This window comes from Mytilus galloprovincialis, chromosome 13 (genome assembly GCF_965363235.1).
Source record: "Mytilus galloprovincialis chromosome 13, xbMytGall1.hap1.1, whole genome shotgun sequence".
Lineage (NCBI taxonomy): Eukaryota > Metazoa > Mollusca > Bivalvia > Mytilida > Mytilidae > Mytilus > Mytilus galloprovincialis.
Genome location: NC_134850.1, coordinates 33,079,735 through 33,106,575, shown reverse-complemented (window position 1 = coordinate 33,106,575; position 26,841 = coordinate 33,079,735). Strand labels below are relative to the sequence as shown.

The window sequence follows — 26,841 nt, the reverse complement described above, 5'->3', positions numbered from 1 at the left end:
TGCAATCTACAAGTCACTGTACGTACTTCAACAATATACTGCATAATAAGCTATACAAGGCCTTGACATGATTAAAGTCAAATACGTCAAACTAGAAAAGTACCGTCTGGTTGATACACAACTAAATGATTGATTGTTATCTCATATACTAGGGTTGTTGTTTTTTTTTTTGGTGGGGGGGGGGGGTGTTTGTTTTTGTTTTATAAATCTGATGAAGATTTTTTTTCTTTAAATTCTCGATCATAGACATTTTTTATAAAACTTTAAACAATATCTAACCCGAATTATTCAGTCGTTCTTCCGCTGATCTACGATGGCTACATTAACCTCGCGTATAAGGAAATCGGACACGGAGAGGGATTGAATTATTCGAGTTAAAAATATCATGAAATTCATTACATGACGTCACAAAATATGTCGGTGTTTAGATATTCTAAAAATAACGGTGCAATATGCTTTTTGCTGTGTAATATGCTTTTTGCTATCCGCCGTTTTCTATCTACCTTCGAAAATATAGTTTAACATGTGACTATCCCTGAACGAATCAAATTAGTTAAAATATACGAATTAATAAAATTAATTAGTATTGAAATTTTCATTGTTATTAATAAATGTTATACCAGTCTTACAAATCTTATCTTGAATTCTATCCTAGTTCTATCTTATTTTGGGAAATCTTTTTTGAAATTCAAATGTGACGTCACTTTGTGCGTTGACGGCTTTGGCTAACTCGGCTACTGGTTTAGGTTGATTTATGTAATTTATCCGTTTTTATTCTGTAAATAGTCACCACTTCGTTGTTATTATGTATATCTATTATATAGTCATTTTATAAATGTACTGTTTGCAAAGGTGTGGGTTGTTCTAGATAGTTAGGATGTTTTTGTCCCAGGCAGCGAACCATAGCTATTTGGTCATCACTTTTTGGAACGTTTGGTCTTCAGTGCTCCTCAACTTTGTACTTGTTTTGGCTTTCGTACTTTTCATCTGAGCGTCGCTTGTTAGTCTTGTGTGGATGTGGCGCACGTCTGGCGTATTAAATTTTTAACAAAGTACCTTTTGTTGGCTACTTATCGTGTGTTTCTCTGTCCAATAATTTCTCTAATTTATTTGTATTATATTCCTGTCATGTAATGTTATCATTTTAATGTTATATTCAAAATTGCCATAAAAGCGGAAAATTTGGCATGCAACAAAACCAGATTCAACCAACCATTTTTTTATAAAATGCCCTGTACCAAGTCAGAAAAATGGCTATTGTCACATTTATAGTTCGTTTTTGTGTGTGTTACATTTCGGTGTTGTGACTCTGTTGTGTCGTAGTTCTCTTATATTTGATACGTTTCCCTCAGTTTTAGTTTGGAACCCGAATTTGATTTTTCTCTATCGATTTATGAATTTTGAACAGCGGTATACTACTTTTGTCTTTATTTGGACCAACAAATATATATAAGTTACAAATACAACTACAGCTTAGGTAATCTATTCCTGAAACATAAAAGGCCTCGTATTGAAAAAATCAAAGTATTGTAAACCGTTTATTTATAATTGTTACCATATCAATGATAAGTCATGACAACATAAAAGTAATAACTACTAGGCTGGTGATACCCTCGGTGAATAAAACTCGCCTCGACCCAGTGGTTTTTAATAAACTCATCATAGATTCGTCTACAAAAGAATCATCAGTGACGCTCGAATCCCGAACATGTTACGATCAAATAAAGTACTATATGCAGTATATGCACCAACTTTTAAATTGTATATTTCACATCCAGTAGTCCTTTTTTGTAGCTAATTATGTTTTAATTGATGTAAATTGAACATATGATGCAGAAATACGTTTAATAAATATAATATTACAGGTACCTGCATTACAACCAAATTGCGATTCTTGATGTTAATGTTTTTAACGGATTAACGGCTCTGAAGACATTGTAAGTAAAAAACAAATAGCTGCCTTTATTTGTTGCTTGTTTGATCTTTGAAAATAATTGCCATCTTTTTTATGTCAATCTTATTGTGTATTACATGTAAAGTGCATAATTCAGACAAATAATAAATACGGACATCTAGATTTTATGTTAATGGATTTCTGAAACAAGTTAAAGAAATTAAAATTTTGTCAAAGGAGAGGTTTTTCTGTTTCTGTTTAGGACAATATATTATACAGGAGCAGAGATGTTATAATTTTTTTATCTAAATTAGAACGAAACTGAAGAAAGAGAAATATGATTTTTGGTCTGTTGCTGTATATTTGTATTGTTTGATTAGTAATATATGTATCAGAACGATAAATTTATTTGACCTTTGGATTTTCTACATTTGAAAATGCCTGTACCAAGTCAGGAATATGACAGTTCTTGTCCATTCATTTTTGATACGTTTTGTTATTTGATTTTGCCATGTGATTATGGACTTTCCGAATTGATTTTCCTCTGAGTTCAGTATTTTTGTGATTTTACTTCTTAATAAATTTTACATTGTTGTATTTTGCCTTACAATTATAAATAAAAAATTATATCAAGCTACTGAATATATATTGTGGTCATCATTTATATACATTGTGTTGTGATTTATTTTCGTGTCGTTTCTCAGATATAATTAAAAAAAAATTGACAACAGAGTTTATGGTCATCTGAATTCTTTCTTTTTTGTAAGGTGAACTATCTAAAGATAATCAAATGGATTCCATGTTTTAAAAAAAAACCACATGCATTTACAAATAACAACATATAAGGATTCAATTCTGATAAGAACCGGAAATTGATAAGATGATAAATTGAAAATCGTCCATTTACAGTTCTGCAACAGTATCTCTATAGACCATGTTATTATTAATTGCTACATAATAAGAAAGGCCTATATAACTACCCCCTAAAAAAAGTTTTTTTTTCGATAAATCAATAACATACACGTAGAAATGGTTAATATGCAAAATAATTTATGTAAGGGGGAAAAAAGTATGAGGTTTAAATTGAAAATTTAGGTAACTGAATTGAAAACACTGTGTCAGCATCATTCGGACGCTTTTCTCTTAATAAATACGACTACGTCCAACTAACGCTAATGTCACTGACTATGGACTTTTGAATGACGGGATAACTTTAGTACGTCAAAAGGCCTTACTTGAAATCTGCCAACACTGTTGTAAAACGGTCATTGAATTATTGTATCAAAATTCATCATTAAAATGCTGCAAACTGTCTTAGACTAACCTTGATTATAATAGATTTAAGGGCAGATATTGAAGAATATATTGTCTCATCATAATAATGTAAGTCATACCTAAATAAATGTATGATGGCCGTTTATATACTGTTATCTTATAAAACTAAGGCCGCTGGTGCATTAAGGTCTTTTATCATACAGTAATAAAACATTTAAAACATTCTGGAAGGTAAATACTTTGGTGACATCTTTAATTCAACCATGTTCAAGGCAATAACAAAATATCGTGTGTATTATTGCTATGGATTATATCAGATAACTCAATGTCATCTACCTTTAGTCAAGGGATAGATTACCTGTAATTTGTTATATTATGAAATCGTAAACTGGAGTAAGGATAACAAACTGTTCACAGACATTGATATTTAACCTTTATAACGTAGAATTCTCATATCAATCAGATGATCTATGTCTGGTTTAGGTAATTTACATTTTTGGAACAACCAACACATTGCACTTTATATTCCTTTCGATTTTACATGGGTTTTTTTTTGCGATTACATACGATGATAAGACATTTATTAAAGTAGCGGCTACCTGTATTTCTTAAGGACAAGATTGATCTCTCCAGCAAAGATGTAAGGATCATTTAAATTAAGACCAAACCATTTAAGAGAGGAATCAGATTTAATATCAATACGTTAGTTATTCCTTTTTTTGGAACAACCACGGCAATGTTCTTTCGACAAATATGTTTAACCCCGCCACATTATTTATGTATGTGTCTGTCCCAAGTCAGGAGCCTGTAAATCAGTGGTTGTCGTTTTTTTTTTTTGTATTGCATATTTCTTTTTTCGTTCATTTTTTTATTTAAATGAGGCCGTTTGTTTTCTCGTTTGAATTGTTTTACATTGTCATATCGGGGCTTTTTATAGCTGACCATGCGGTATGGGCCTTGCTCATTGTTGAAGGCCGTACAGTGATCAATAGTTGTTAATGTCTGTGCCATTTTGGTCTCTTGTGGACAGTTATCTCATTGGCAATCATACCACATCTTCGTTTTTATATTTTATTGTGACTATTTCTATTTTCTCCTTCTATAGAGTATTTTACAAAATACAACTACAAATTCACATAACATATGTATAGAGCGAAACTTTGTATAAAGTACAAAATTTTACTGTGTTATCCTAGCTTCAGATCGGTACCTCGTTTGTCTAGTTATTTCGAGAGTTACTAATACATGAGAAGGTCAAATCATTTTCAGAGCAATATAACTTCCCGAAATAAAGTAATTTGATAATCAAATACAAGAGTGATACCGTTGTGACAAATTTAACATATGAGTGTAGGCTTGACTTTTGGTTAGTAAGGACAACTTCTGTAACTGAATTAACAAGAATGGGTCATCCGCACTATCATTTTCTATTTTCAATGGACAGTGAACGTGAGGTGAAAACTCTAATTTGGCATTAAATTATACCAATAATATCATAGGGAATATTTGTACTCAGTTTCACGTTGATTGGACTTCAACTTTATTAATAACTACGCGATCAAACATTTTAACCAGGAGCGGGACAAACAAACGAACGAACAAACAGGCGGACAAACGAACGGACAGACGAGCAAACATAATGCCCATCAATGAGGCATACAAATTCTGAACTGAAATTCCTGCAAGCAGCATTTTAAAATACATGGATTCTGTGCTCGATATTGAGATTATGAACTGATATTAATAATACTTGAGGTTATAAGAACCTATTTTAAGTACAGCATGGTCACAATAAAAATGTTTGGTGTTTAAATTTGGAATTGAGTATTCAATAAAAAGGTCTAAGAACCAGTTTTTAGCAGGCCTTAACATGTTATATTTAAGATACTCATATCATTTGTTATATATATGAAAAAGGATTATTCATTGTTTTATAAACATCAGTTAGTTTTTATTCAATATTTCAATTCTTGAAACCCGTTTGTACTATTAATAGAAATGTTTAAATGTTGATATGAAATAATTTGATATCGTTTCTAATATGTATTCAATGTTATCAAATTGACATGACAGGTAATCTTAATTCTAACTTTAATAATGCAGTTACACTGTATAAGAAAATTCTTGATTTTTTCAAGATTTACGGATAAACATTAAAGATGTTTCAACGTGATAATGAAGGTTGAACCTACCATTCTATCTTAAAATGTCCTGTTCCAAATCTGGAAAATGGCAGTTGTTATCTTATAGTTCGTTACTGTGTGGTGTGTTGCATTGTCGTTGTTTTTTTTGTTGCACTTCAGTGTTTCTGTTGTTTCGCTATAGTTGATGTGTTTCCCTCGGTTTTAATGTGTTACCCGGATTTGATTTTTAACTTTTCAACAGCGGCGTACTACTGCTGCCTTTATGTCATAAACCAATAATGTAATAATATGAAAATCTGTCAGTATATTTGCAATATATCAATCAGTTTACAAACAGATACACTAGACTTCCGTTGGCCTATTTTCTGCCAACGTTAATCTGTTTCCATTGACGAGTATGCCACATCTTATGCAGACATACGTTATGGTTTGTTTTAGGTATTTTTAGGTACAGAACAATTGAGTTGTTGAAGCCCCGATAAGTTGCTGATCTCATCACTCTCATATTATTCATTCTTTTCAAGTAAGATAAGCATTTGAGAAAGTAAAATATATAGTTATTAATTTTTATTTTGTTAAAACGTTTTGTAATTTCACTAAATATGTTTAGATATATTTTAATTAATTTTGATTAATGTTTAACGTCTACTATTTTCAACAGAATAATCAAAACTCGTTTGACTTGGTGTATTTGTGTAGATTAGATAACTTTAGGTAATCAGCATGTTGTCAATGGAGAGGAAACCCTGTATTTTATAATTATAAATAGATCAAATTTAGCATCGATGACAAACTACTCATAATTTAGGTTAAGATTGAGATTAAAGGTGAATACCCTTTTCAATCCGCCAATTAAAAGTCTACTATAAATAATTATCAAATTTGAGATCAATCAAAAATTTAATCTATATAATGCTTTGTATTTGATTGTTTCATTTCGTTTCTCAGTTTAAAAAAAAAACGTCTGCAAAAGAGGATTGTTTATGTTCGTTTATATATGATTTTGTATCATTTCTAAGAAATTAATAATAATGACGTTTCGATTGATGTAACTGAATTGATAATACAATTTACGTTAACTATCATGTCATAAAAAGAAATTTTGAAACATCTTCATTGATTTTAATTCATCATTAATGGAGATGTTTCAAAATTTCTTTTTATGACATGATAGTTAACTGGAGCCGGGATGAAACAAATATTCTGATAATTAAAAACCAATTGTTAAGCGAACAATTGAATATCTTTCCACTCTATGATATGGAAAATATTAAAATTGTGTTTAAAATGTCACTTTCAGTGCCAAATGATAGCTCATTGTAAGCTGATTTTGAAATGTATGGTTTCTATACACTTTTGTTTGAAATAAAGGGAGATACAATGTAACTTGTTACTTCCGGTTATAGTATTTCAGTATTTTCATGTATATGTATGAAGTTAGAAAAAAAAGGGGCATCTAGAACGTCAAAATTACCATGACCTCAATTTCAAGGTCATTAATCTAGGACCTGTAATCAAAAGACCCTATGTTTTTATTATGGCCCCCCACTAAGTGGTCGGGGACATATAGTTTTACCCTTGTCCGAAATATTGAAATTCCGTAATTCCGTAATTCCGTAATTCCGCAATTCCGCAATTCCGTAATTTTGTAACTCCGACATTCCGTCATTCCGCAACAAACCATTATACAGAGTTTTTTTTCAAAATGGCTTCAGATATTGGGCTGATATATGGAATATAAGTTCTCCATGATAAGTTACAAATCAAGTTTAAGTTTCGTTTCGCTTTGCTAATTTTGCCAAAATTATGGGCTTGGACTTTGATAAATTGTTGAAAATCACAGTTATACGGACTTTTTTCTAAACGCCTTCAGATATTGAGATGATTTTCGGCATGTGAGTTAACTAAGATGAGTTACAGATCAAGTTTAAGTTTTATTCTATTCGGCTAATTTTTGCCGAAATTACAGGCTTTGGACTTTGATAAATTGTTGAAAATCACAGTTATACAGACTTTTTTTCTAAACGCTTTCAGATATTGGGCTGATTTTTGGTTCGTGAGTTACTCAGGATGAGTTACAGATCAAGTTTAAGTTTCTTTCCGCTCGGCTAATTTTTGCTGTAATTTCGGGCTTTGGAAATTGATAAATTGTTGAAAACTAGAGTTATACGGACCTTTTTTCTAAATGCTTTCAGATATTGGGCTGAATGTTGGTATGTGAGCTTACAATGATGAGTTACAGATCAAGTTTAAGGTTTTTTCCGCTCCGCTATTTTTTTTTCTCTAAAATTAAGGGTTTACAACTTTGAAAATTGTTGAAAATGACAGTTATACGAACATTTTGCTATACGCCTCCAGATTTTGAGCTGTTTTTTTTTATATGTGAGACTATCATCATGTTTGTGTCCACATGTGTTATTTGAATTGCAGAATTTTCAACTTTTTGAGACGGAGCCATTCGTGACACATCTAGTTAAAAAAGTTTAATAAGTTATATCATCATTTGCTTTAATTCAAATAAAAGGGGTGAAAAGTAACGTTTAATGTCAACGTACCCTGTTAATCAATATTTATGAGTTACGACATGTTGTAACTAACAATTTAGCAAAATAAGTTGATGATATCTTATAAGATTTTTGAAAATAAGTGAAAATAAGCTAAAATCACAATTAAGAACATGACCAAGACCTTTGACCTTGACCTAATTTTCTTTTGTTTGAAATAAAAACCTCAAATCAAAAGACTCTTGTAATCTATCACTTATGATTTACCAGTTACATTTATATTTTACTTATTGTAAATACAAATGGGAAAATAACTCACATATGGAGGCTCTGAACCGCTTCGGTTCAAACTATTCTTTAGATCCTAGGGATATAACGAGATTGGGGCGATAGCTCTTACAATGAAAACGTGTTCTGTTAAACAGGGTAAGTTTCAAAGTCGAAATTACTGTTCGATATAATATGCAAAAAACCTAAGCCACAGCTTTCAAAACCACCAAAAACCGGTGGAAGAAGAAAAAAATAATTATAATCAGAACAAAATCAATTGGTATTTCCACAGAAAAGTGGAAAGATCTTATTCAACTTAGAATAACTACTGTTACGAATTGCACATGAGGTGTTCCCGCTACCGCTCTTCATGAACACGACGTCACCGTTGTTGTGACGTTAGCTTTTCAGAGTTCAATACATGTATCATTGCAAGCAGTCGTTCTTATTTACTAAGCATCAATTTGTGTCCGAAACAACCACCCTACGATATTGGTACCGAGACCAGGATGAATCTGAAGCTACGTTCGATACGAGCAGGACATAGAAATGCAGTTTCCAGACTGATAAAGAAATTTGAAGACGTTCAACAGGAGGAAGATGGAACCATGGACACGGTGGATTTGTCAAACATATTGGATAGTCTGAAACGGAAGCAAGAAATATTACGCAAGTTAGATGAGGACATAGTACAGGAACTGGACGACGGAGATATTGAAACAGAGATCGTTGAAGCAGATGAGTATGCATTTAACTTAGAAAGAAAAATTCGTCAAGGCAACAAATTTATCTTAGTCAAAACTACATCGTTGAATACACACGCAGAAAGTTTTACTACATGCATAGAAACTACTCAACCCGTTCATACTATAAACTCTTCATATACAAAACACCAGAAGAACTCAAATTACCGTTTGTCAGATTTTCGCCCATCCTTTAGCTCAACTAGTGACTACAACAAACTACCCAAGTTGAATCTCCCTACTTTCGATGGAGATATATTTCAATGGCAGTCATTTTGGGAGTCATTTGAAACAGCCGTGCACACGAACCCAACAAAAGCAACGTCCAAAAGTTCAATTATTTTAAATCGTTACTTCACGATGAAGCTCTAAAATCAGTGACAGGTTTTGAGCTCACTCATGCAAACTATGAACAGGCAATTTCCCTATTACAAGAAAGATACGGTCAGCAACATAAAATTACACAGAGGTATATGCAGGAACTTATCGATATTACATCGCCTAGGTACACACTTTTCAACCTCCGACATTTTAATAACAATATTGAAATTTGCATTAGAGGTTTAGAATCACTAGGACAAACTGATGATTCATACAGAGCGCTGTTAGTGCCAATAATATTGAACAAACTACCAGGGGAAATTCGAACAAACCTAGCAACAGAATTTGGATCCACAAACATACGCTTGGCAGACTTATGAAAAGGCATATTTAATGAAATAAATATCATGGAAGCCGGTAACTCAACAGACAGTCATGAAAATGCTACCGCTACTGCAGCATTTTTGACGAACACAAAACCGCGAAATCGACAATCAAGTCACAGCCACCAGAATTAGAATCACCAAAACTCTAACTTCAAATCTAAACAGTGCGATTATTGTCAAGAATCACACGCATCGGTAAATTGTACCAAAGTAACTGAATATAAAGACCGCATCTCAATAGTAAAAAGAGACCGCCTATGCTTCAACTGTTTAGGACATCACAACTTGGTTGATTGTAAGTCAAATAAAACATGCAGAAAATGTCATTAGCGTCATCACACGAGTTTATGTAAGGATAATGCACAAATAGATAAAGAAGATAGTGTGAACGTACGCACCATTCAACACAACGCGAAGGAAACGGACACAATTTAACATTCACAGGCAACCACGAATATCAGGCTCAAAACCGCAATAAAGCCTTAAGTTCAGGACTACAATCTTTAGAAGCTAACATTCTTTTTGATGAAGGTGCACAGAGGTTGTTCATCACAGAAGACTTAGCCTCTAAATTGCAGTTATCAATAATTAACACAGAAAGTTTAAAATTATCCGGGGACAGTGCAGAAAGTCCGAAAATTAGACACTTAAAAACTGCAACGTTTTTTTTTGCTCACAGACGAAGGAAAATTGCCGATCAGAGTATTGATCGTACCGGAAATCGCCGCACCACTCAAAACTTACATCCGCAAAGCTGCTAAATTGTCATATTTATCCGAGATAAAACTCGCACATCCAGTTACCGTGAACGACAATTTCCAAGTCTCAGTACTCGTAGGAGCCGACTACTATTGGTCAATTATAGAAAACCATATCATTAGAGGTGAGGGACCTACTGCCGTGAAATAAAAAATAGGTTATTTACTGTCAGGACCAATTCACAATATCACCAAGTTACAATGACCAGCCAACATCTATGATAAATGTAATGACATCAAGAAAGACAGAATAATGCGACTTGGAGAAGTTTTAGAAGTTAGAAACACTTGGAATTGAGCAAATAGATAAGAAGGAAACAGGAAACAAGGAATTGAAAGAAGTATATGAGAAGACATGTATCAGTTTCCATGACAACAGATATTTTGCTACATTACCTTGGAAAGAAGAGCATCAACCATTGCCAATGAACAAAGAGATACCCCATCGCAGAACAGAAAACGTAATTAAACGACTGAAGAAGGAACCGCAATTATTACAGAAGAATTACGGAGAAATAATAGGTGAACAAGAAAGAAGAGGATTTATAGAGAAGATAGGCGAAGACACAGTGACTAGTAACACAGTGCACTACATACCGCATCATGCCGTCAAAAAATAATCGTCGACTACACCTATTAGGATAGTGTTTGACTGTAGCTGTAGAGCAAGACAAGAAACTCCTAGCTTAAACGACTGTTTAATGGATACACCACCTGATCTAAACGAGTTAACAGGTATTTTACTTAAATTTCGATTAAATCAATGGGCAGTTTCAACAGATATTGAAAAGACGTTTTTAAATGTTGGTTTAGAAGAGAAAGACCGTGATGTAACTAGATTTTTTTGGTTTTCCGATCCTACAGACTCTACAGGTCCGCTCTCAATTTACCGATTCAAATCCGTCTTATTTGGAGCTACCTGTTCTCCATTTATTTTAAATGCCGTTGTTCAAAAGCACCTAAGTGAAAATACATGTAAATGGACTGATGCCATACAGAAGGATCTTTTACGTTGACAACATAATTTCAAGTTTTCCAACCGAGAGCCAATTACTAAAATATTTTGTTACATCTCGTACCTTATTTGCAAAAGCGGGATTTAATTTACGCTCTTGGGCATCAAACAACAAGACTTTACAAGATCGTGCAACGTCAGAAAATGTACTTGATAATGACAAACTTATCAAAGTATTAGAACTTAGATGGAATACAGACAAGGACACGCTTACTTTCGCAAAACAGGAATACGTCGATTACAAAGCGTGAAATTCTTAGACAATCTTCAAAAAATTACGACCCTTTAGGAATTATTAGTCCGATAACAGTAAGGAGCAAAATGTTCATGCAGACCCTATGGGAGAAAAAACTGGATTGGGATGAACCGTTATCGCCAGAAACTATAATGGAATGGAAAGAAATTCAACGAGACACACATGAATGTATAGAGACTGAAATTTCAAGACCGTATTTCAAAGAAAGGAGATCAACGGAAGATATTTCACTACACATATTCACAGATGCAAGTTTAAAGTAGTATGGAGCATGTGAAAATGTAGTTTGCGGGAACCAGTCTACGCTGATTATGTCTAGAAATAGAGTTGCCCCATTGAAAAACATGACAATTCCGAAACTTGAGCTCATGGCAGCAGTGATAGGGAGTAGATTACTGAAACATTTGAAGTCATATATAAGCTTTTCACAGGCAACACTTTGGAGTGACAGTCAAATTACACTGAGTTGGTTAATGACTAAGAAACAAGTACCGATTTTCGTCAAAAACAGAGTTGCGGAAATAAATCAGCTTAAGCATGGATTTTCCTTGAGATACTGTCCTACTGATTCAAACCCCGCAGACTTACTTTCAAGAGGAACGACAGCTGTAAGGTTTAAAAATTGTGATCTATGGATGAAAAGCCCCGGATGGATTGTTGATACTACAAAATGGCCTCAGTGAAGAAAAGAAGCTCTAATATTTACAACTCTTACCAAAGATAACTTATCAACAAACACAAACGATACAGCGACAAGTATTACAGCGGGAATAGATAAATTCATGGATATTGATAGGTATGGAGCGTACCAGAAACTTCTACGTGTAACAGAGTATGTATACAGATTTATTTACAACTGTAAAAATGAGAAAACACGTAGTGGAAACTTAAATGTAAAAGAAATTCAGATAGAATCCGTTGCTTGGATACAAGATTCACAGCTTCGAAATAATCCCGGATGTGTTTCACAGTTTTTACAACAGAAAACGTCAAAAAATAATCTTGTAAAGCAGTTGAAATTGTACCTGGACGAGAAAAGGTTAATACGTTGTGGCGGACGTTTAAACAACGCACCTATTGCCGCTTCAGCCAAGTTCCCGATATTATTGCTAAAAAAGGATACATTATCAACTCTAATTATAATGGATGCCCACAATAGACTACTTCACTCTGGATTAGAAAGTACTTTCACTTCTTTACGACAGTTTTACTGGATTCCAGCAATCCGACAATATGTGAAAACAATTATTCACAAATATGTTACTTGCCGAAAGGTTACAGGAAGACCGTATGCTACTCCGGACCAACCGCCTCTACCAACAGACAGACTAAGAGATTCAACGCCGTTTACTGTAACAGGTGTTGACTCTACTGGTGCATTGAGCATCAAAACTAAAAATTAAGTTGGAGGAAAAGCGTACATTTGCCTATTTACTTGTGCGAATACAAGGGCCGTACACCTAGAAATTGTAGAAGATCTTACAGAAGAGACATTTATTTTAGCGTTTCGCCGATAAACTAGCAGGAAGTCGTTACCACAATTCGTGATATCAGATAATGGTACAACCTATGTAGCGTCGGCAAAGAAAATAGAGTTTCTGACCAAGTCATCGTTATTAAATGAACAATTAAATTCGCATGGAACAGTATGGAAGTTTATACCAAAACGTGCACCATGGTACGGTGGTTGGTGGGAAAGATTAATAGGTTTGACAAAAAACTGTATTAAAAAAGTGTGTCCGATACAACCACTCTACGATAGCTACTAAGGGAATTGAGATTAATAAAAAAGTTGCTAACTACAAGTCACTGTACGTACTTCTACAATATACAACACCCTTACTGCACAATAGAGCTTTCTTACAAATTGACGAAAGGAACGTATGCTTGACGAATCATACGTAAGACTCGTTTTAAAAAAGAGGGACGAAAGATACCAAAGAGACAGTCAAACTCATAAATCTAAAACTAACTGACAACGCCATGGCTAAAAAATGAAAAAGACAAACAGAAAAACAATAGTACATGACACAACATAAAAAAACTAAAGAATAAACAACACGAACCCCACCAAAAACTAGGGGTGATCTCAGGTGCTCCGGAAGGGTAAGCAGATCCTGTTCCACATGTGGCATCCGTAGTGTTGCTTATGTGATTACAAATCCGGTACATATTCTAATTCGGTAGGTCACATTCATGAAAGGGAAGGGGATTGTAGTTACGACGTAAGGAACATATCCGATATCATTTGTGAAACGGTTATTCCATAACGGTCAACCAACTCGTGATGGCGTCCGTAAAATTTACGAAGGGATGATTTCAACTTCACCATTTGGAACTCTTGGTTTAATAGCTTTCTTGTGAGCAGCAATCCTCTATCAAGAAAATCATGATAGAAAATGCAACACGGGAATATCGTATCAATTGGGAGATATATACCCCGTATGCAGGTGTTGCTGGAATGTTGCTACTTAGAAATGGAAAGTTCACAATTGGAAAGCTGAAATCATCTCTTTTGTCGTAAAGTTAAGTTTTCAACCGACCCGCATTGTCAATTTCTAGATGTAAGTCAAGATATGAAGCCGACTTAACTGTATCTGTAGTATCCTTTATCTCTAGTTCGATGGGATAGATGCGTTCCACATAGTCACCAAATTTTGAATTGTTTAGTGAAAGAACATCATCTATATTCTTATCTTTCTTTTAAAGAGATCCTTCCTTTTGACATATTTAAATAATAGTCGTTGAACTTCGGACAATTATCCTACATGCAACTTATTAAATTGGATTTTTCTTGGGATATATTTAGGATTTCGGGACGTACGATAGGTTAAAATATGATACCACCAGGTCGGAGGAAATAACACTTCAAAATATCCTAAATATAGAGTAGTCAGACGAAAACATTTCCCCTAATAGTTTTTAACCGGCCCTCTTCAAAATTACAATGTTGCACTGTTTAACCTAACAAAATGTTAAAGCAAATACATTGTCTTCTTCCCTTACAGAAAAATGAGAAAAAACAAAGCACAAATACTTCCTTTATTCAAAATTTACAACGTTCAAAATAATAAAATGAAAAAGAAGAAAACAAGATGATCTTAAAACTATGTCATATGCTGGTGCTCGTTTAAAAACTTTTGAATCATCGCCTCTCCCCTGGTAATATGCATTGCTCCCCCCTTAATGTGTATATATGATACACCGGAGCATTGAAAGGGTTGTTTTATTGTATAATTACGTTTTGCCTATTGTCCTGAACATTCATGAAATATTAGCCCCTTGACGATAAGTGACAACTTCGCGTCTATCTTCCAAATATTTGTACTGTTAAATCGTCATTATAAAATCCACAAAATTGTAGATTTATTTTCTTGATATACAAAATCTGTTTCTCTAGATTTATTTAACATTTCTTTTAAAAAACAATGTAGCATAATTTTTTAGCAAATCTCGATATTCCACTTTGACAATTTCCTGAAAGTTTACTATAAAAAATAAAAATAAATGTGAATCTTGTCGTTAAATTTAGACTAACGTACTTCAATAATGCCATTGAAATGTTAATCGTGAAACTCGTGCTTAAAAAATCCCGCGGAAATGTGTGTACTCGTGGTTTACGTCAGTAACGTATCTGAAGTAAGTGTATTTGAAACTATTTTTCTCTGTTTGATTATATTAAAATTGTGTATTATTCATGTTATTTACGATATTATTATTTTTGAAAAATAAACTTGATTTAGAAAAGAATGCTGTTTTACTGGATAAAACAAAGACTCTTTTAACTGTTATTGTGGAAATGAAATACGTGCACCCTTTACGTTCGTTCGTACCTTTCGTCAATTTGTAAGAAAGCACTAATAAGCTATAAAAGAATCATTATTAATATTGTTCTTGCATAAACAGGACTCTACACGGTAATCCTTTTGATTGCTCAATGTGTATAATGAAAAGCTTCCAGGATTTTCTTCAAAAGAACTTTAGGAATTCCAGTGCAAGTTGCGTTGGCGAAACAAACCTGTTAATTAACCATAACTTCACCAGCTGCAAAGGTAATATAATCCAGCTAATCCAGCTAATATTTGGAAATAAATCAAGATAAACATATCGGTGTAGGAGAAAACCAGTTGCATGCAGCATGTGGCAAATTCTTTGCACAGAAACAATGCAAATAAAACTTAAGTATTTTCATGTGTCAAAGTAAAAGCTTCTAGTTACACAAACTATCACATTCAATGAAACAATGTGTTGTACAAAAAAGAATTGTGTGTGTGGTTTGATTGCCAGTGAAAACAAAGGGATAATGTATAAAGTTTCGTGCGAATGTGATGAATACCTAATAGTTGAAGAGGATTTAATTGTTGAATTGAGCATCTAGTGCAGTAACATTGGTACCGTTAATATTATAAAAAGAATAATATGAATTCATTTATACTGTAATTAGTTGTTATACTTTCAAAGATCAAACTATATCAAACATAAAATATACACGATACTGTAATTTGAAGTTTGAGCCCTTTGACTTTCTTTGGCGGATTGTTAGCCATCTCGATACTTATATATACGTAAAGCCTTATCTTAATAATTATTTTATTCTTGATGTAATTTCTAGTTGAATTTATTTTTTTGTATCGTTTAAAATTTAGTTGTTCTATGTTCATATTGTTGTGTTTAAACTTTAGTTGTTCAATGTTTATTTTTTTGTGTTGAAACTTTAGTTGTTCCTTGTTTTTGTTGTAGTGTTTAAACTTAAGTTGTTCTATACAGGTATAGAAAGATGTGGTGTGAGTGTCAATGAGACAACTCTCCATCCAAATAATAATTTATAAAAGTAAACCATTATAAGTCAATGTACGACCTTCAACACTGAGCCTTGGCTCACACCGAAAAAAAAGCTATGAGGGGCCCAAAAATTACTAGTGTATTACCATTCGAACGGGAAAACCAACGGTCTAATCTATATAAAAAACGAGAAACGAGAAACACGTATGAATTACATAAACAAACGACAACTAATGTACATCAGATTCCTGACTTAGGACAGGTGCAAATGTTCATTTTGTAGTGTTTAAACTTTAGTTGTTCTATGTTTATTTTTTAGTGTTTAAACTTAAGTTGTTCTATGTTCATTTTATAGTGTTTAAATTTTAGTTGTTCTATGTTCGTTTTATAGTGTTTAAATTTAAGTTGTTCTCTGTTCATTTTGTAGTGTTTTAACTTAAGTTGTTCTATGTTTATTTCACAACACTTGTATCTTTGTGATCAGTGGTCTGTTTGACATATATCTTTTTTTTTCTCAAGGATTTATTTTATATTTCTTTTTTTAAACATTGTTCCTGTAAGGGAAGACAACAGCACCTCTCTGAATTACTACTTTGCCTCCACTATGTTTAATACGAAGTTTTACAGATAAATAAGATTGTGTTCAGAAAAAAAAACCAATCTATTACATTACTTCTGAGCTCGGTGTAGTCTGTTTATAATTAAATGTAGGAATATTAAACTATGAGACATAATTTCACTCGCATATGTTTGAAACATACATATGATGTAAATCTAATTACATTGGATTGGCTGTAAAAAGAACATTCATGCTTGGTTTTCAAGGGGGATCTGATATTATTCCCCACACCCTGCCTTCCGACGAAAATCAAATGATCTGTGACTAATGAGTATATTAAAATTTCCAATTTTCTGTATTCAAATATTTGCAAACTTTTTTATAAATATTTGATTCCTAGCCATATGAAATGTTTATCTTTTTCTTCTGTCATCTTTTTTTAACACTAACAATCCAAAAGACATGCTAAGGGAATCATAAACCGTGCAAAATTGAAATATAGTTTGAAACTGGTATAGTTAACACTTTGCTTTCCGGTAAAGAAAAACAATTGAAGCCTTTTGTATTTCTTCTGAATATGCTGCTGTCTGCCTGTTGATAAATTATTGTTTCCCAAACATATGCTCTCACTCATTCAATTTCATGATTGATGGATTGTTGCTTTTAAAAAAAACTCATATTTTTGTCAGGTACACAAACGACAACAGAATCCTATCCATTGTCTGTTACTACAGAGTATTCAGCACGTACAACAGAAAGTACAACAGGTATGGTCAGAGTTTATGATTTATTTTGTTGATTGCAATTAAATTGTAATGTCGGTTGGTCGTTCTCGTCATGGGTCCAGATTGAGAGATTGTTGACACAAATTAGATTTAATAATCAAGATGGAACTGTCTGGATATATAACAACATTCCCTTTATATCCATTTTTTTCTTATTTATCTTTGCAAGAGTACATACAGTCTTAGTATATATCGTCATGCAATAGTATCACTTTAAAAAGCTTAACGTATTTACCAATCGCACAAGTTTTTGTTTTTTTTTCCTAAAATAAAACACAAATTAAGAAATAAGAATTAGTTCAATTTAATATCATCAAAAGGAATGACTAGTGTATATTTAACCAGATTATATTGTTTAGACATAAGTTTCCCGGGTAAAAAGTAAGAATCCATTATATCTCTTTTGAACAATATGTTGTGTGTTTATAAATTGTATGTAGTAATATTACACATGCAATAACATAAATGATGCCACACACACAAGACAAAATTTAATAAATATAATAGAAATTGATTTGATTTATTTTGTCTCATTATAACGCCATATCTCCATGTTTTGTAATAAAATCTTTGTCATGTTTGGGGGTTTTTTTGGTAAATTTTTTGATTGCTTGCAATATAATTTTTTTTTCTTCATTTCTTCATCCTTTTTTAATACTCATCATCTATAAAAGCATGATGAGGGAAGTATTTCCCGTTCAAACATTAAAATATTGTTTGAAACTGGTGTTCTTGTAGTTAATACTTTAATTTCTTCTTAAAACTTGATCCCTTAAATATGCTATTGTCTGTTTGTTGATGAATTGTTGTTTCCCAAAGGTATGTTTTTACTCATTTTATTTCATAATTAATGGGCTATTGCCTTTTTAAAATTCTTTCTTATTTCCATTTTTGTCAGAATCACAAACAGCAACAGTATCCTATCTATCGTCTGTTACTACAACAGAAAGTACAACAGGTAAGGTCAGAGTTTACTATTATTTATTGCATCAGTATGAAGAAACTATCTTATCAAAATTTCTTTGATGTGGAAAGACTTTCAATTGTTCTATGAACAATTGGTTTTTAATTCTTATATGGAGTGTTTTTATTGTAATACTTCGAAAGTAACCATTACTTGTGGTCTAAATGTAGTAAAGTCCGATCTGTCTCCTTGCTTTTTAATTGCGTTATTGACTTAAGATTTAAAATTAATAGCAAAATGGAACATTTTTGCCTTTTAATATGAAGAATGATGAGAAACGGAATGAATGAAATATAGACTCGCTGGACGAAATCATATTGAAATAAAATATCCAGATAATCAATCAATGTTTATGATAGTCAATTATAAGAATTATGTTTCGTCTTTGTTTAAATTTTATTAGATACTGAACATGGCCCTCTTGACTCAGTTGATATTATATCGAAAGTAGAAAAGTAAACTATTGATTTCAATCAAATTAGTTTACATCAGTGCCATGATCAGATTGTAATTTATTTTTGTAGGTATAATAATATTTACAAACGTCTTTATAAATATTTGAATCCTAGCCATATAAAATATTTATCTTTTTCTTCTGTCATCTTTTTTTAACACTAACAATCCAAAAGACATGCTAAGGGAATCATAAACCGTGCAAAATTGAAATATAGTTTGAAACTGGTATAATTAACACTTTGCTACTTTGCTTTCCGGTAAAGAAAAACAATTGAAGCCTATTGCATTTCTTCTGAATATGCTGTTGTCAGCTTGTAGAAAAATTATTGTTTCCCAAATATATGCTCTTACTCATTCAATTTCATGATTGGTGGATTGTTGCTTTTAAAAAAACAAACTCATATTTTTGTCAGGTACACAAAAAACAACAGAATCCTATCCATTGTCTGTTACTACAGAGTATTCAGCACGTACAACAGAAAGTACAACAGGTATGGTCAGAGTTTATGATTTATTTCGTTGATTGCAATTAAATTGTAATGTCGGTTGGTCGTTCTCATCATGGGTCCAGATTGAGAGATTGTTCACACAAATAAGATTTAATAATAAAGATGGAACTGTCTGGATATATAACAACATTCCCTTCATATCAATTTTTTTCTTATTTATCTTTGCAAGAGTACCTACAGTCTTAGTCTATATCGTCATGCAATAGTATCACTTTAAAAAGCTTAACGTGTTTACTAATCACACAAGTTTTTGTTTTTGTTTTCTTAAATAAAACACAAATTAAGAATAAAAATTAGTTCAATTTAATATCATTAAAAGGAATGACTAGCGTATATTTAACCAGATTATATTGTTTAGACATAAGTTTCCCGGGTAAAAAGTAAGAATCCATTATATCTCTTTTAAAACAATATGTTGTGTGTTTATAAATTGTATGTAGTAATATTACACATGCAATAACATAAATGATACCACACACACATAAACAAAACCTAAGCCGATCAAGTTTTTTATAAAATTTAATAAATAGAATAGAAATTGACTTGATTTATTTTGTCTCATTATAACGCTATATCTCCATATTTTGTAATAAAATCTTTGCCATGTTTGGGTTTTTTTTGTAAATTTTTTGATTGCTTGCAATATCATTTCTTTTTCTTCATTTCTTCATCCTTTTTTAATACTTACCATCCACAAAAACATGATGAGGGAAGTATTTTCCGTGAAAACATTAAAATATTGTTTGAAACTGGTGTACATGTAGTTAACACTTTCATTTCTTCTTAAAAATTGATCCCTTAAATATGCTATTGTCTGTTTGTTGATGAATTGTTGTTTCCCAAAGCTATGTTTTTACTCATTTTATTTCATAATTAATTGGTTATTGTCTTTATAGAATTCTATCTTATTTCCATTTTTGTCAGAATCACAAACGGCAACAGTATCCTATCGATCGTCTGTTACTACAACAGAAAGTACAACAGGTAAGGTCAGAGTTTATAATAAAACAAATAACAAAAATTTACTAATACTAAACGTTAATCAGCATACAGTCCATTTTTACATTCTAGTTCTTTGCTGTTTTTGGGGTTTATAAATGTTGTTTCATGCATCACTATTTATGGTTCTTAAATTATTCTTATATGAAGTGCTTTTATTGTAATACTTTGAATGTACCAATTACTTATGGTCTAAATCTATTAAAATCCGATCTGTCTCTGCTTTTTAATTGTTTTATTGACTTAAGATTAAAAATTAATAACAAAATGAAACATTTCTGCTTTTTGATTTGAAGAATGATGAGAAACGGAATGGATGGAATATAGACTCGCTGGACAATAACGACTATATTGAAATATAATCTCCAGATAATGAATCAATGTTTATGATAGTCAATTATAAGAATTCTGTTGTTTTCTTCGTTTAAATTTTATTAGATACTGAACATGACCCTCTTGGCGCCGTTAATATTATATCAAACGTAGAAAAGCAAACTATTCATTTCAATCAAATTATTTTACATCATATTGTAATTTTTTTGTAGGTATAATAAATACAGACGTTATCTTTATATCTTGTGGAGCTTGCATTTTAGTCCTTCTCATTGCCGGTCTCGTCTGCTTTTGCGCTCGTAAAAAAATTAAAAAAGCGAACATAAACTTAAATGTTATTACCCATGGTGACCGTAGAGCAGATATCAGTCCAAATCTGTCAACAAATAGAGGGAGCGATGCACAATATGTGGAAATTGAGGAAATCCAAATGTCAAATATCATTGTATCACCATTAGAACAGAGAAATCTGATTGATGGTGAAATATCTAGTTATTCGTCGGCAGATGGGATTCAAGCGGACGAGGAGAGCAGAAGGACCAATACAAATGTCTATCAATCTCTACACAGAAATAGGCGTGACGAATCAAGACAGTATTCTAGTCTCACCAGTATACATATTGAACAAAGAAATCTGACAGATGGTGATATATCAAGTGATTCGTCGGCAGATGGGATTCAGACGGACGAGGAGAGCAGGAGGATCAATACAAATGTCTATCAATCATTGCAAAGAAGCAGTCTGAACGAATCGAGACTGTATTCGAGTCTTAAAAGTGTGCATCTGGAAGAAATAGTTGATGAACCCATCTGATAATAAAACATTTCTTAAACAAAAACAATAAGAAACGCTATGTTATGTCTTTTTTGGAAGTCAGTGTTTTTGGTATTGACATACTTTATTATAAACTGTTTTTTATATTCTCTTTTGAAAGATTTATGTTTGTTTCAGAAAGGTTAACACTTTACGTAGCAAAATTGACATTTTTGTAATTGAGGCCTTTACGGGATCCACATATAAACTCTTGACTGATTTTGTTGGTGGGCTTTGACTTTGATCATTCATGATCAAGGTTAACAAATCAAAGAGCTTCTTGTGCATGTCAAGATTTTTATTATATAAATTTAATTTTAAAATGTTTAAACAGAAATTGAAATTGGTCACGAGCATTTTCTATCTTGAAATGCCCCAAAAATATCAAAACATACAAAATACCTTTCTTTGTTTTGTTTTTTATAATCCCCTACCCACTTGTTATGTCAATTATGACCTCAGAGGTTCTATTTATTTTTTAATTAGCATTTATCATTTTATGAAATAACTCCTTACAGCTGTATACAACGATTCAAGTGTTTATTTATTTAATTACAGTCAAATACGTACTTGCAGAAGTATACCACATAGTGTTTTTTTTCTGTTTAATAGTTGTATTAATCATAAGGCAAACAGTTTGTAAAGTGTTTATAGATATAATTCCTCAATTTTCATTTCTGTTAATTGACGGTTGCAAATGTGCAATCAAAAAGAAAACAATAACAGACTTACAACAATAAGACAAACAGTCATTAACCATATAGAACACTTCAGATTAGGCAACACTAATTAATAGAAACCAAGATAAAGTCATGTAATGTTAACAACTATTGATGTATTGTTAACATTATTTTTTATCCTTTGTTAAAATAATAGTAGACACGTACTGGTTATTTTATGGAATATTCTATATGATAATTAGAATTGCTATTATAATTCCTTTTTAAAGTGTTTATTTTGCATGGCCAGAGTTTATAACAATGTCAATGTACGTGCTCTCCTCTCTTTGGAGTCCTATGATTACGTTATTGAATTATTCTATGCGGTGTTGTAAAATCTATGTAGTAACAAAGTATTATTTGTTGATGTATTTGTATATATTTATTTTTTATAAAAGTTTGTTCAGTTTTCGATGCCGTGTATACTTACATTATATCTATGATCAGATATAAAAAAAAATATGTACGTAAAAATAAAAATTGTGTTTTTTTTACTGTTTTTGTAGTTGCAAATGTCTACTCTGTACATTTTTCAAATATTTGCTGTTATCCGTTTTAGATTTGTTATCAGATGATACAATATATCACACATATATTAAAACTTAATCAGTTTGAAAATTAAATCTTTGATTGTAAACCCTTTAGCTATTGTTTGAATTTTATGAACTGTCGTTGTCAATTATAAAAATGTTTTTTCCAGTGATGTCATAGGTTGAACCTATAGATCGGTTGACATTGCTTGTGATGTGTGAAGGGCTAAGTTGGGGTGCTTCGTCACCGATAACATTGAAAGTTACATCATTGTCTGCCAATGTAATGTTTCTATCATATGAAACCTTCTTTCGGTTGCAATTAAGATATTTTATCTGTGGATTCATTCATGATATGATCTACTAACTGAAAATCCTGATGAAGCATGGTACCCTTCCTACTGTTTCTGTCAACTGAAAAATTGCTTACTGAGATGTTTTGATAATTTTACTGTAAAATGGTGTTTTTGTATGCAAGAAACTTTATTAGGTGGTGTTAAATTGAAAAAAAATGTATGTGTAATGTTTTGTGTGTAGTAGCATATGTTTACTCTGAACATTTTTAAAAATATCTGTTATGATAATTTGAATGTATTATCTTTGAAATGATTTATGCTAGATTTTACTCTCTGTTATTCTTTAAAATGTATTGCAGGATAACATTTGAAAAACCTGTACCAAGTCAGAAATATGGCAGTTGTTGTCCATTGGTTTGATGTGTTTTATCATTTGATTTTGCCATTTGATTAGTGACTTTCCGTTTTGAATTTTCCTCGGAGTTCAGTATTTTTGTGATTTTACTTTTTACTACTGCTTTTGTCAATTCAAATATTGCTGAGATGTCTTCACAATTTTTCTGTCAATAGGAAACCTGTGTTTTGTACGCAAGAAACTTATTAGGTGGTGTTAAATTGAAAACAATTTATGTATGTATACTAAGTTGTTTTGTCGTAGCATATATGTACTATGTACATTTGTTTACTATCTGTAATGATAATTTGACTGAATTATCTTTGATTTGATTTATGATAGATTTTACTCACTTTTATCCTTTATAAAATACTGTAGCCTTACTACTATTTTTGTTAATGGGAGACTTCCTGACTGTGATGTGTATATATAGTTACTGTATATAGGATACATGTGTTTTGTAAGCAGGAAACTTAATCATTGTTAATTGGGTGGTGTGAAATTAAAAACAATGTATTTATACTGTTTTTTTTTGTAGAAGCATATGTCTACTTTGTACATTTGTTACTATCTGTAATGCTAATTTGAATGAATTATCTTTGAATTTATTAATGATAGATTTTACTCATAATCATCTATGATGAGTTTATTTGCAACCACTGGGTCGATGCCACTGCTGGTGGAGATTTATTTCCCCGAGGGTATCACAAGCCCAGTAGTCAGCACTTCTATATGATATGTTCATAATTATAAATTAACTGTTAATAAAACTTTGAATTTTTGAAAAACTAAGGCTTTTCTACCTCAGGAATAGATAACCTTGGCTGTATTGGCAAAACTTTTAGAAATTTTCGGTCCTCAATGCTATTCAACTTCGTACTTTATTTGGTCCTTTAAACATTTTTTGATTCAAGCGTCACTGACGAGTCTTTTTGAGACGAAACCCGCATCTGGCGCAATTATAAATCATTTTAATCCTGGTATCTATAATGAGTTTATTATGCTTTGTAAAGTGTTGTGTAGCTTTACTATTGCTTTTGTCAATGGGAGTCTTGCTGAATGTGATGTGTAGATATTTTTACTGTTTATGAGAAACATGTTTTTGTATGCACAATCTTTATTCAGTGGTAATAAATTGAAAACAATGTATTTGAACCGTTGAAATAAAAAGTATGATTCAATTCATATTTTGAACAGTGATACAAAGTTGTCATTTTAGTTATAAGAGAATTTTATAAAACAATCAGAATTTTACATGGTTAATTTGTATCGATGTAGTTTAGAAAATCCGAGATAAATATTCAGACAATAACTCGAAGGATAACTTACAAGCGACAAAAGGATGAGCAGTCCTCCAAACACTTATAAAACTTAAAAACCTGATCCACACGAACTCAATAAACAACAGGGTGTGAATTAATGTGCTTTGTGAATGGAATTCGTGTCGCAATTTGCTATTTTTGTATCTTAAATTTTTCATTTCGATTGCTATATGTACATTTAGATGACTGTTTGTAAATATATGTTTCGTGCTTTATGTATATAAAAATAAAAATTATATAGACGTGTAGTTTTCATTGTTTTTTTGACATACAAACATTCGAGAACATGAACATGTGAAGGATTCGCTTTTGGGAAAGAAGAAAGGAGGATTCATATAAAAATCATAAGTTTAATGACAACAAACAATGCAATTGACAAAAGTAAAAACAACAAAGGGAGGAACACAATTACAAAACATCTCAAAAAATACTCTAAAGACTTAGCAACACGAACCCCATCAAAAATAGGGGAGAACTCAAGTGTTTATACAATTTTAACAATTCCTGCTAATCAAGTGGCACCCGTCTTCTAACTCTTCTATCAACTTTGATGTACCAAACTCCTTTTCCTTTAGTCAGTCCATTCGACGTTTTTATGAAAATTTAGTTTTAAACATTTACCTACCATCATTTAATCGTTAGTGCAACATCCTAATATACAGTTATTTAATATGTAACTATGCAATATATCAAAGGATATTTCCAGAGGTATGACGATCAGCTTATTGTTCCATTGCCAGAAGCCAACGGCTGAGGGCAATAGAACAATGAGCTGATCTTCATACCAAGGAAATATATTTTTGATCTGTTTTATTACCTAATACATACTGAGTCAGTTCTATTAAATTCTTAGAAATAAAACTTATGAAAGCTGAGTATGAAAGTAACAACTGTATTAATTAAAATGTGTAAGGAGCATACATGTACAACAAATACTTTAGAAATTCAATAAAACGGACATGCAATCAGAGTAATTTAAATGACAAGAAATCATTACAGTCAACATATCAAATATTCTTCAAAATTTAACGGCTATGCCAAGAACGTTTAAAAGACCCAATTTGATTGGACAACATGAATACCTTTCAACTAATCAGATTTCAGAATAAGAGGTCATAACAGATCAGTGCAATAGAACGATAATTTCCAGTGCAAAAGACCACGGAACAAAAAATGGTAGAAAAATAGCAAATAATATGGAAATATTAATAAAACGGTAAAATGCTCTTTATTAGGTATTAATATATTTCAGTATTTTAACTGAAATCTTGGCACAAGATTTATTCGTTTCTATGTATGTAAGTGGGGTTTTTTTCGCTTCAGTGTTCCTGTTCTTCGTTGTTTTCCCTTATTGTTGATGTGGTTACCTCGATTTTAGTTCGTTACCCGGATTTATTTTCTCTCGATCAAATTATGACCTTTGAACACCGGAACACTACTACTGTTAACTTTCGTCATACGCGGAAAAAAGAAAAAAAAGGACTGTTTTGTTTGATCTTATTTTGATCAATCATAAATAAATAGTACTACTTCAGTTAAATAATTATACGAACAAAAATTATTGGTATTTAAAAACATAGACAAAAAGAAAGAAAACTTATATTGTTTAAGAAAGTATATACTAAATAAACTCATCATATAGATTTATATATGTACTAAGATAAATAACCATTAAAACTATACCAATAGATAAAGCTATTTATATCTGTTCTAGATATCCACCAGGAAATGTTGCTATTAAAGTTTTATAAGTAGACACACTTAAAGGCTTTTAAGTTGTAATACTACTTTTACAGGATAATCATTATATCAA

The 26,841-nt window shown here is 31.8% G+C and overlaps 2 protein-coding genes across 2 annotated transcripts in view; both read left to right on the top strand.

The window, feature by feature from the left end:
• Window positions 1–26,841, top strand: part of LOC143057270 (lim and transglutaminase domain protein ltd-1-like) — a 299,753-nt gene that overhangs the window by 168,485 nt on the left and 104,427 nt on the right. The window lies entirely within an intron of this gene.
• Window positions 1,872–25,270, top strand: LOC143057272 (uncharacterized). Its single transcript, XM_076230551.1, has 7 exons — window positions 1,872–1,937; window positions 15,473–15,618; window positions 17,597–17,674; window positions 18,591–18,650; window positions 19,526–19,603; window positions 20,546–20,605; window positions 21,166–25,270. Exons 2-7 carry the CDS (start codon window positions 15,504–15,506, stop codon window positions 21,765–21,767), a joined length of 993 nt encoding a protein of 330 aa, XP_076086666.1. The 5' UTR covers window positions 1,872–1,937; window positions 15,473–15,503; the 3' UTR covers window positions 21,768–25,270.

Excerpts from the sequence above, each read along its gene's own strand:
- LOC143057272 (XM_076230551.1), top strand. The coding sequence starts at position 15,504 with ATGTGTATAATGAAAAGCTTCCAGGATTTTCTTCAAAAGAACTTTAGG. Across the intron at positions 18,651-19,525 it reads TACAACAGAAAGTACAACAG|GTACACAAAAAACAACAGAA; the intron begins GTAAGGTCAGAG and ends TATTTTTGTCAG. Across the intron at positions 20,606-21,165 it reads TACAACAGAAAGTACAACAG|GTATAATAAATACAGACGTT; the intron begins GTAAGGTCAGAG and ends ATTTTTTTGTAG.